General features: G+C 38.2%; 1 protein-coding gene across 3 annotated transcripts in view; it reads right to left on the reverse strand.

The window, feature by feature from the left end:
- Nucleotides 1-1,943: 1,943 nt before the first annotated feature.
- LOC306887052 (low-density lipoprotein receptor class A domain-containing protein 4-like) overlaps nucleotides 1,944-12,584 on the reverse strand; it is a 57,007-nt gene continuing 46,366 nt past the window's right edge. For 2 of the 3 annotated variants that reach the window (XM_079444522.1, XM_079444520.1), the window contains 3 exons: nucleotides 9,762-9,916; nucleotides 5,627-5,677; nucleotides 2,259-3,739 (listed from right to left, as the gene is read on the reverse strand). In XM_079444522.1, coding sequence (XP_079300648.1) covers nucleotides 3,188-3,739; nucleotides 5,627-5,677; nucleotides 9,762-9,916 — 758 coding nt within the window. In that variant the 3' untranslated portion in view covers nucleotides 2,259-3,187. Of the gene's footprint in view, nucleotides 3,740-5,626; nucleotides 5,678-9,761; nucleotides 9,917-12,584 lie in introns of all 3 variants that reach the window. The other variant, XM_079444521.1, reaches the window with a different exon arrangement.

Here is a 12,584-nt window from a genome sequence, read left to right on the forward strand (position 1 = left end):
TCTTTGTAGCCTTGGGTAATCTTCGCAGATGATCATCTCAGGCTCTGCAAAGTGTTTCTGAAGTTGTGAGCTTTTAAAGCCTGTGCTTGAAAGACAAGAGCATCTAGACAGCATTCAAGCGACTCGACCTGAGCTGCTGGAAGTCCAATTCTAGCCATTTTGATGGGAATCTAGAGTTATAAAAGTGATGCGATTCTAGATTTGTTTTTAATATATTCTAGGATTATTACATTTTGAATCAGCTAAAATCTAAATGTGATAGGATTCTAGAATTCTAAAATCTAGCCTACAATTCCTGGCAAAAATAATGGAATATTTTAATGTTATAGTTTAATAATATTATAAAAAAAGCTTATTTGAAATAATAACAAGTTGTTTTCCACATCAAGTACAGGAAAAATAAATAATCACTTTGTAATTTGGATGTCTAAAGCAAATTACTGGCACATGTGTGTAAAGCTTTTCATCAGGAAAGACATATCAACTCAGTGAGCCAACAAATATCCCAGATCTCAGTCTGATTGAAAAAGCATGGTGGATAGAGGAAAAAAAAAAAAAAAGATCTGTGACAAGATTTCATCTTGTTAATAGTTGGAATCAGCTTCATGGAGAATATTGTTTTTCATTTTCATAATTTTTCCTTTACTTGATCTGGAAATAATGTGTCATTAATAAGCTCAAACAAATTAAATGGCTTTTGTTATTCGTTTCATAAAACCAGAATGCTCAGCTACCAAAAATTGTTGTTTTGTTTATTTGCTATAAAAGTAAAAAAAAAATTGTTGTGAACATCCTCCAAGTCTGGTTATTCCATAATTTTTGCCAGGGGTTGAAATTGCTAGGATTTCAAAATTTCAAATCAAGTCCAGTTGTTGTCTATTCTGAATATAGAAGAGGAGAGTGTTTATTTAGTCTGGTATGGAGCACACAGGTCCAGACGGCATACTTTCTGAAAAAAAACCAAAAAAAATCCCACCGTGAGCAGAGAAAAAAGTAAAAATTAAGCCAACTAACACAGACATGAAATAAAAGCATTCATACATTTTGATTGGCTGACTCTAACATTCCGAGTACAAATAGAGTAGCTTATAAAGGTGTGTGTTGCTTTTGAAAACTTTGACCATAATCCCCAGCGAACAAATCTAAACATAAAAAAAAAAAAAAAAATAATAATATTCAAGGCCTTTTCAAGTCCATCTGTCCTCAACAGATTCAGTGGTGACTAAAAACAGGGGCTCGGTCTTCAGTCTCCTTATTAAAGGGATGTGTGTGCACTAACTGGTAAGTCTTTGGGCTTTCTTCTGAACCAGATTCAAGGGATTCAACATCCTCTTATCTGGGCCTAAACGATTGTGATCAATTACACCCAAGCTTAAACTGAATGCAGAGAGCCGCTCTGAAGAGTACAGATCTTGGATTTCCTGACTGTATGTCTATGTGGCAAATAAGAGAAACACATATGGACAGGAAGAGAGTTCGGTGTTGAGGACTGGTGCGTGCTGGGCAGGAGCTGGTGTCAGGGTCGGGTTCACTCTGGATGGTTTCAGACTGAAAGCAAAGGCAACAGGACAGAGGATTGCTGGGTAAAAATAGGTATTTTCAAAAATGCCCATCACATTAGCCCTTGACTTCACATTTTAAACCTGATTAATTATCCTTGGGGACTAGATTATACAACATGCAAAACAGGGTTTTTATATCCTTTGAACACACTGGCATTTTGATTATAAGATTATGCCAATGAATATCTATGTTGTGGTATTATAAGGTGGAGGTGGAAAATGTGAGCAGGTAATGACATGGGTTGTCAAAAAAAACAAAAAAAAACAAAAAAAAAACCAGAACTGGCTTATTTTATATGATAATTCGGTTAATCAGTTTTAACTCAAACAAAAGTGCAAAAGGCATGAAATGGTAAACTTAAATTCATGAATTTTTTTTTTGACAGACTCCAATGAGGAAAAAAATTCCATTAAATGTCAAATTTTTTTATATATAATTTGATAATATTTCGAATATAGTTTCTTACTAGTGTCTTTAAGGAAAACATTTATATTATTAAAGTCTATATACTGGTTATTATTCTTTTTTAACCGAGTCTTCCTTTATATACACATTTTAAAAATCAATATATAAATACTAAAAATAATAATAAAACCAGATGATGAGAATAAGGTTGGAGAAAAAAAGCAACAGTCTCAAAACATGTCAAACCTGTTCAGATCTCTTACTGAAGTGAGTTTTTTTTTTTTTTTTTTAGGCAAAATGTCAACCATGTCACCAGCCAACTGACCTCAGATCAGCTGGAGTCTGTGAAAGCAGCAGAACGTGTCAGTGGTGAGGATAGATGAGAGTAGAGCAGACTCTCTGTATTCTGTGCCTCTTTTAGATCAAGGTTATTTTAGGCTGGATCAGAGATTTTTCTTGTGCTGAAGACAGACAAGATCACTTCCCTCCGGTAGAAAGCTTGCACTGAAGCATATGATCGGAACTACATTAAAATGACAGTACAAACAGTAAACATAATCACCCCACCCCCTCCCCACTACCCCATTCCCAAATTTCTCTGATTAACCTCAACAATAGTGCAAAGTTCAGAAAAGGGTTTTGATTTAAATGTATAACAAGTCTTTAAGACAGTCAACGCCCCATGACACCCTCCGCATAAACCTTGGCACTACGATTTGGATTTTCACCCTTTTTCGCATTTGTTTTGTTCATGCTGCACAGATCTCGGTCTTAAGAAAAAAAAACAAAAAAAAATTCTATCCACACAGCTAGTATATCACGTGTGGTTTGGGCAGAAGGGGGGCATTCAAGAGGAATACAACAATAAAACCAACAAGAACAACAACAAAACGCCTATCTTGTGCGCGAATAACTTTCTCTAAATTTGTCGGCTATACAGAAGTAATACAGAGCAATAAAGGTGGGAGACTCCAGGCAGTGCATAAACCCCAGTTTTAGCGCAGCTGGACTGACAGAAAACAAAAGCAATGTTTTCTTTCGTAAGCTCAGCTCCATGTTATTTAAAAAATAAAAAAAATAAAACCAAACACATGGTTTCGCTTTCGTCGCGAAGACGCATTAAGCACTGTTGTGCACGGGAGTGTCAAGAGGGAGAACCCATTCCCTTTCTGGGTGGAGAGTGATCGCGATTGCCCAATCGTGTGCTAGGCTCGCCCCCTCACACTAGTTCCTCCCTCTGCCGGTCTTTGCTCAGCGCTATTGTGCTCTCTTGACTGTTTAAATCTGTCCGGCCCCTGGGCGGAGTCTGCACAGTGACAGGGATGGGCGGGTTATTGCTGTGCTGGTGGAGGTAAAGTACGATGCCTGGCTGCTGCCCAATTACTTGACTGTAAGCAGGCGGAGGGCCCTCCATCCGTCCATGGGTACTGGAGCTGGCCGCGCTGATCCCAGAGTTGCTACTGGGAGGCCGCGGCCCACCACCACCTCCCGAACTGTGCATGTCAATGAGGTCGCTGTCGAAGATGGTCCGGTTAGGCGGAGCGCGTACCGACTCTCGGTTGAGCTCAAGCTGCTGTTCGGGGTCTCTCAGCTGCAGTGTGCAGGGGCCCTGGTACGGCGGCGGCTCCTCTCCGTCTGACAGCGAGATGGTGGGCGGCAGATCGATCTCGTGCTGCAGGTACGGGTAGGTAGGCTGGAAACGTCTGAAGCGGTTGTGCTGTATGAAAGTGGGAGCGGTGAAGCGGTCCCTTGGCTGAGGAGCATACACCACCTGCAGAGAAGGGAGGGAATGCAAGAAATATAGTGAGAATGTGTCATCTCAGCTTTAAAGGATCCAATAAAAAGCTATGAAAACTAGGGATGCGCGATATTATCGGACCGATATCCGGAATCAGCCGATAATGGCTTTAAAACGTAAATATCGGCATCGGCCCGATATGAAAAATTATGCCGATGTCTTGCCGTTAAGTGGAATACGTCAACTCACATGTGCTCAAGGTGTGCTAGTGATTAGATCACATCAGCAGTGTGACTCATTCTTGAAGCAAAGTTTTGCCTGAATGAGGATTAGACCCACTCTTTTGGATTGTTTGGGTTTTATTTTTTAAACAAATCATAAGCTCTAAAAGATTTTCAGAATTTTAACAACACTTTCACTTTAGACCATCTACAAATGTTAAATCTTAAAATAAAATGTTAGGGTTAACACTGCATCTTTCTGGGGAAAAATGCAGCGACTGATATATAGTTTATTAGTCATTTTCAAAGCTTCAGTGTATTGTCAAAAAAACATTGTTTATTTAATTCTAACAAATACGTTTTTGTTAAAAACTAAATAAATTACAAATATTTTGCTAATTTTGCACAGGAGAGACTTGGTGTTGTTTCCAAACAAAAGGAAACATATCGGTATCGGCCAAAATGAGTTGAAAAATATCGGCATATCGGCAAAACCCAATATCGTGCATCCCTAATGAAAACAGTAGCTAATAATTAGACATCAGAAAATGCTAGTAGGGCTGGGCGATAAAACAATAACGATATGTATCGCGAAAGACACGTGAACGATATCAATAAAAAATGTGTTCGATAAAACATTCAATATTTTTTATTCTTCGTCGGAAGAAAACAGAGGTTGCGAAGCAAGTTTGGTTGCATTAACAAAGGCACTCGCTCTCTGGTAACCTAGCAACGTAGGGAGTGACACGCTAACAGCCAATCATGTAACAGTATCATGTTTGGTTGCGCCATATCGTTGTCTCGTGCTGGTCTGCTGGATTCCTCTTCATAAGCAGAAAATGAGTGCCGCAGCGAGCGAGGAAATTGTAAATAAAAGAGAAAGTCAGCTCGCCAGTATGGCAGTTTTTTGGATATTATAAGTCTGACTTGACCGTAGTCAGACCAAATGTCGTCTGCAAATTATGCAAGACCGTCGTCCCCGCCAAGACCGGTAATACCACGAACTAGAACTACATCCACATAAACCAGTTTTTACAGCAAAAGTGTGTTTGTTCAGAATAACAGTATTCTACTCATACCACATCCACACAGTTAAATAATGACTCTTCCATTTCCATATAAACTCACCACAGCCCCAAACTTAAACGGTCCCCAGTCCAGACATTAGTATGCTAATGTGCAGCTGATAAAATATCCTTCATATGAGTGAAATCTGCATATCGGTTAGCCAATGAGATCAGCCTCATTACTGCAGGGGCCACGTTTACATTAGTGAGTTTGAGGCTGATGGGAGGCAATTTGTGCAGATAGACCCTGAGTGTCTGGCCTCTCAGACGACCGTCTAGACGCTGCCAGACGAGGGTGAGAGATTAATGAACTGCTGAGAGGCCGCATCCCGGTGAGAGAGACAACCACCCCACACCACCACCACACACAAACAATGAATATATATGCATGTATTCTCTCCACACAATATATTTTATACTAGTGTTATCACTCACAGACAGAGACTATCCTCCCTCACATACGCCTACACTGAGAGAGGCACAGGCACACAGACGACACGCACTTGAGGAGACTTCACTGCTTGTTACAGGCAGACATGCCATTTATACAAGGAGAACAACAACCCTTGAAACAAGGTCCTTCGAGTATAAGGCCGAACACACACACACACACACACACACACACAGCTTACCTCAGATGCTCCTCGTCTCAGCCCATTATCTGATGGCCACAGAGAACCCTCCTACAAACAAGGAGAAAAAAAATACACAGATGTAATATGCAGAATTATTTGAATTTTAAGATAGCATAGTCTACCAAGAATATCATAATACTGAAATATTTATTTCATAGTAGCTATACAATATTGTTTGGTTAACAACTGATTGTTGATTAGAGAGGAACATTTAAAATTATGTTCACCCACTGTCACAAATGAAAATAGAACAGAATATATATATACACAGGTCCTTTTAAAAAAATTAGCATATTGTGATAAAGTTCATTATTTTCTGTAATGTACTGATAAACATTAGACTTTCATATATTTTAGATTCATTACAACACAACTGAAGTAGTTCAAGCCTTTTATTGTTTTAATATTGATGATTTTGGCATACAGCTCATGAAAACCCAAAATTCCTATCTCAAAAAATTAGCATATCATGAAAAGGTTCTCTAAACGAGCTATTAACCTAATCATCTGAATCAACTAATTAACTCTAAACACCTGCAAAAGATTCCTGAGGATTTTAAAAACTCCCAGCCTGGTTCATTACTCAAAACCGCAATCATGGGTAAGACTGCCGACCTGACTGCTGTCCAGAAGGCCATCATTGACACCCTCAAGCAAGAGGGTAAGACACAGAAAGAAATTTCTGAACGAATAGGCTGTTCCCAGAGTGCTGTATCAAGGCACCTCAGTGGGAAGTCTGCGGGAAGGAAAAAGTGTGGCAGAAAACGCAGCACAACGAGAAGAGGTGACCGGACCCTGAGGAAGATTGTGGAGAAGGACCGATTCCAGACCTTGGGGGACCTGCGGAAGCAGTGGACTGAGTCTGGAGTAGAAACATCCAGAGCCACCGTGTACAGGCGTGTGCAGGAAATGGGCTACAGGTGCCGCATTCCCCAGGTCAAGCCACTTTTGAACCAGAAACAGCGGCAGAAGCGCCTGACCTGGGCTACAGAGAAGCAGCACTGGACTGTTGCTCAGTGGTCCAAAGTACTTTTTTCGGATGAAAGCAAATTTTGCATGTCATTCGGAAATCAAGGTGCCAGAGTCTGGAGGAAGACTGGGGAGAGGGAAATGCCAAAATGCCTGAAGTCCAGTGTCAAGTACCCACAGTCAGTGATGGTCTGGGGTGCCATGTCAGCTGCTGGTGTTGGTCCACTGTGTTTTATCAAGGGCAGGGTCAATGCAGCTAGCTATCAGGAGATTTGGGAGCACTTCATGCTTCCATCTGCTGAAAAGCTTTATGGAGATGATTTCATTTTTCAGCACGACCTGGCACCGGCTCACAGTGCCAAAACCACTGGTAAATGGTTTACTGACCATGGTATTACTGTGCTCAATTAGCCTGCCAACTCTCCTGACCTGAACCCCATAGAGAATCTGTGGGATATTGTGAAGAGAAAGTTGAGAGACGCAAGACCCAACACTCTGGATGAGCTTAAGGCCGCTATCGAAGCATCCTGGGCCTCCATAACACCTCAGCAGTGCCACAGGCTGATTGCCTCCATGCCACGCCGCATTGAAGCAGTCATTTCTGCAAAAGGATTCCCGACCAAGTATTGAGTGCATAACTGAACATAATTATTTGAAGGTTGACTTTTTTTTTGTATTAAAAACACTTTTCTTTTATTGGTCGGATGAAATATGCTAATTGTTTGAGAATTTTGGGTTTTCATGAGCTGTATGCCAAAATCATCAATATTAAAACAATAAAAGGCTTGAACTACTTCAGTTGTGTTGTAATGAATCTAAAATATATGAAAGTCTAATGTTTATCAGTACATTACAGAAAATAATGAACTATCACAATATGCTAATTTTTTGAAAAGGGTATGTATGTATGTATGTATGCATGCATATATGCATATATATATATATATATATATATATATATATATATATATATATATATATATATATATATATAAAAAATGGTTGTTAAGCAGTAATAAAACGATATGATTATTAAAAAAAAAAATTATATATCCATAAAATAAACCATTTGTTGAACCTTATTATTCTGTTCTCCTCAAATATTCAATCCATATTTGGATGGATAGAGCCCATTTGTTAAACTTTAATAATCCTCTGTGTCTACATATTTTCTTATGTAAATTGCATGAAAGACATTTAAAATCAATAAACCTAAAGAAAATATATATAAAAAATATATATAAACAAAATAAAATTATATATTCTACAACAAATAAATAAATAAATCCCCATAACTTGTTAAACTCTAATAATATCCATATTTAAAATGATGGATATTTGGAGGGGAAAAAAATATTAAAAAAATATCCAAATAAAATTAAATTAGAATTAATTAATAAATAGATAAATAAATAAAAAGAATCAGGCAGAGCCCATTTGTTAAACTCACAATGCTCTGTGGCTACATGTATCCATTCTAATTAAAAAATCTAAACAACCAGTGAGTAACATTTTCCCAGACATTGCTGCTTGCTTCCTTCGCTGGCTTCCCTCCCCCTCACGTTCCCTCATGAATGAAAATGAAAAGTCTCAGTCATTTAGCAGTCTCTCCCGGGTGCTGCAGTGGGCTGCGCGTGTCTGAGTTTGACTGGCTTCTAGACAGAACTGCTGAATGTAATCAACATGCCCTGGTCTCAGAGGGACACTGCCATTGTGTCTCCTTCAAAACACACTGCCTTTCTGAAGGAAGTAATCTATATCGTGTTTTAAATTACACGTAAATGCATCCAGTAAGACGCAGCATTCAGTTCCCCATGAAAATTCTCTGTTCAGTTGCCCATAGCATGAACAACTCAAATCTCATGCCCTCCGCAGCATGTTCACTAACCTTTAGGGCATGACTCATACCAATGATTTGTATTTTTGAAGTAAGATAAATGTACGATTAATTTCCTGCTGTCTCTCTGGTTAAAAACTGCGCACACATTCCAAAAACCACCCCTGGGGTGAGATGAGACACCCACACATGCAGTGCTCTCCCTCATCAGCTCAGTGCACTGCTGCAAGTTATTTTGGATTAGACACAAAGACGACCTTTCCAGAAGTAAACACACACACACACACACACACACACACACACTCACACTCAAGAGACTTTTAGGGCCCTGCTGTTTTCTTCTTTTCTAAGATAAAAGCTCACCCGCATAAGATATACCAAACAAGGCTTAGAGATGACACAGCAGGTGAAAAATTCATCTATTCAGTATTAGAAATTGATGTTTCACAGCTCAGCCTGAAAAACATGTCAAGGAACTGTGATATTCATGATTTAGACATAAGAAAATTTTAAGTGCTGACCTTAAAGTAGGTATTTTCTTGACAAACTCCATATTTTATATAATTATAAATGAAAATAATTATAAAATAAAAGTTCCCCCACTGTCATTAATGAACATAGATCAGAAATACTCGATTACTCACTCTATACTCAGGCATTATTAAAAAAAAATAAAAATAAACTGTGTGTGAGTTATATATATATATATCATGTAAAAAAATAAAATAAATAACCCCTTTGTTAAGCCCTTATTATTAAAATGATATTAGGTGCTGATTTACTTTAGATGATTCTCATGGGATTTGCTGAACCTGGACTTTGGAAAACTGTTGAAAAGTTTGATATCTCTGTTTTATTCTCATGACATTTTGATTATACCTTTTTAATTCTGCTGCCGATTTACAGAAGTATTCTGACCATTTTGGTTTCATGTTTTCATGCCACGCTGCATTTGCTTTATGTTGTTTACACTGCATGCTGTTCCCATGCTATATCCATTTATTTTCTTTCAATTTATCTTCTTGTAGTTAATTGTTCATCATACTGTTTCCTGTTTGCTTATGCTCTGTAAAGCGACGTTTGGTTCTAGAAAGCTTCTGGGTAAAAAAAAAAAAAAAAACACGATTATTTTTATGGCAACAGCACAGAGACAGGAAATTGCTGACAAATTGTGCGTTTCATATGAACCATGTGAACTTCTATACATATTTGGTTTATTCCCATCCAGGGCTCATCTAAATATTTGAAAGTTTACGGAAGGTTGTGAAAGTGTTTAAGCAAAGGTGCTGCTGCGGTTAGTACAGAGAGAGTGTGACAGGCTCTTACCGGCTGCAGAGAGAGATCCTGACTCTGTGCCTGACAAGCCCGGCTCAGGAACGACCATGTGGCGAGTTTGTAGTGGTTGAGCAGGCACACGACCACCACAACCATCACAGTCATCACGACGATTATGATCACGATCTGCAAAAACTCCAGTTCAGCTGCAACATATAAAAGACAGAGTTTAGAAAAGCACAGAATGAAAAATAACACCGATCCAGTTTACAATCAATTTTCACTCATTTTGACCAAAAGATGGCAGCAGAATCAAACCAACATCCATGATGACTACAGATTCCCAAATTGGTGATATCATCTGGCAAAAAAAAAGGTGAGAGCCATTTTGGTTTGAAATGGACAACAGAAAGAAAATAGTTGGATTAAAGCAAGACAGTACAGACTTGCAGTGAGCCTGTTTATTCCGGTTTATCATTTTTAACTGCACATTACATATTATTTGAGAAAAAAAAATATATATATTTGCTAAATAAATTCATATATATTTCAAAGCCAGCAGCCAGTTAAGTCTTGCTGTAGACTGCCTTGCCTTTGTTCTTTAAGGACTATTTCACCCCAAAATGAATATTTTGCCATTATTTACTTGCCCTTGTGTCATGCCAATGTTGTTGTTTTTTTCCATGGAACACAAAAAGGAGAATTCTGAAGAAGTTATGAGGCTCTATTTAATATTTTGACAGCTCATCCAGCACCAAAGGCACCATATTTGATTTGTGGGTTTATAATGGCTTTTTTTTCTGTTTTCTCTCTTAAATCTACCATAAAGCTTCAGAAGACTTGGAATATAGTGCACAAGTCATATGGAATACAACTTGTTGCTTTAATAGCGCTTTTGAGATCTTGAATCTTGAAGCAGTGGTCTATTAATTGCCACATGGGAAAAAAAAAAAAGCTGATTAAAAAGATATAGTTCACCCCAATATATAATCATAATTTTCTCCCCTCATGTTGTTCCAAACCAGTGTTTCTGTTTTCAGCAATTTGAAAACATTGACTGTAATTATATGGAGAAAAAAAAAAAAAGAGATGTTTTTTTGGGTGTCTAATGATGAAACCAAGTTTCTATCATTAATCAGCTTTATTCCAATATGCTGGCCTACAAGAACCAAAGTAATGATGGTAAACAGCTTGATCGATGTCTCTTGAAACCTATTCTGTCTGAACATGAGGAACACCCTTGCTCTCTCAGTCAAGACCAAAACTGTTCCTCAAATGGAAGTGCTTGGAGTCCACAGGCTTTTCAGACAACAAAAATGAGCCCTCCACCAACTGCACTGAGGGACCGTTCTGGAACCTCGTACAGTCGAGTAAACTGAACACAGGCTGAAAGTGAGAGTGTCACGAAGAGAGAATGAAAGAGCGAGTTGTTGCCTGCAGTGCAGTACTGCGGGATACTGGCACTCACACATCAAAAGAAACAAACACTTCTCTCCTAATTTAGGGCATAAGAGGAGGAAGCAAAAGAGGGAGACAGAGCAGAGGGGAGGGCGAAGAGGAGGAAAAAAAAAAAAAAAAAAAAAAAAAAGACGACACAGACAGGCAGCCAGGCAAAACAGACAAAGGAAGCGACAATCAGACAGGAGGGCAGATAAGACAGAGAGAATGAGACTCAGATCAGAATACCGTTAAGAACAAATAAGACTACAAACACAAGCCTATCAGACTGGAACTGAATCAATACGAAACAAAATCACAGCAGGCTTTAAACTAGTCCATGAAAGCTGAGCTGCTCCTCTGACTTTAGATCAAAAGTACAGGAAATAAAGGCAAGACTTTTTTTAAATGTACAGTGGGGATTTTGAGAGTCCACATTGAAAATCTAATTTAACCTGGAAACAAACATTTCTAAGATGCTGAAAAGTGTAAAACAAAGAAATAACGATGCATTTAAAAATACTTGAAATTCTGCATAGTTCTCGTCACTCACTAATCAAATAAGCATATCTGTGACATTGACCATGTGAACTTGTTTGTACAAAAGGTCAGATTTTTGGCTTTTACAGTAGACTTAAATCATAAAATCATACAAAAATTTCTATTACGTTTTTCATCATGAGGATGAAATAATTTATAATAAAAAATCATTTCAATGAAAAAAAAAAAAAAAAAAAAAAGAAAAAAAAAAAATGGAAAAATGCAAAGCAGAAGCATTTTCTTAATTGCATTCAAGACTTTTGGACCCCACCGTGCTTAACTGCTCAGACCAATTTCACAGATTTTGTTTCAGGGTAACTCTTACAAACTACACCCTAGCAACCAACTTGAACACCTTAGCAACAGATAGCAATGCAACTCATAACACCTTAGAAACTGCTTAGAAGCACCAAGATGTAATATAAATAATTAGATTGTTAAAATCAGAATTAAAACTGACAACATACTCTCTGGATTCCTCTTTTAGAAATCCCTTGTGATTGTTTGCCCAACTTAAAGTCCGTGTAAAGTGATATTAAAATATGTGTTCTGAGTTTATCACACAACAGAAAAATGTGTTATTAACCACACAGCCAAATTTGAATGACAAAAAAAAAAAACCCCGCCAAGTAACAAATTAGTTTTCAAAATCTTTGAAAAATAAGCTGGACTCTCAAATGCTGGGGGCGTGTCCGCTGTCGGCACTGAAACCACACCCACTCGCGGGAAAGCTGTCGTCTCTTTCAACTGTCAAATACCGCTACAACCTGAATGGATGCTACGGATACTACCTCTAGTAGCTTAATTGGATTTATACAGACATATATGTTTGAGCGTGCAAGTTCGTTATTTAATTGTAGCGTCAGCGCTGCAATGAGTTGAAGTCTTTTTTTTACA

This window comes from Barbus barbus (genome assembly GCF_936440315.1).
Source record: "Barbus barbus genome assembly, chromosome: 21".
In the NCBI taxonomy this organism is placed as follows: domain Eukaryota; kingdom Metazoa; phylum Chordata; class Actinopteri; order Cypriniformes; family Cyprinidae; genus Barbus; species Barbus barbus.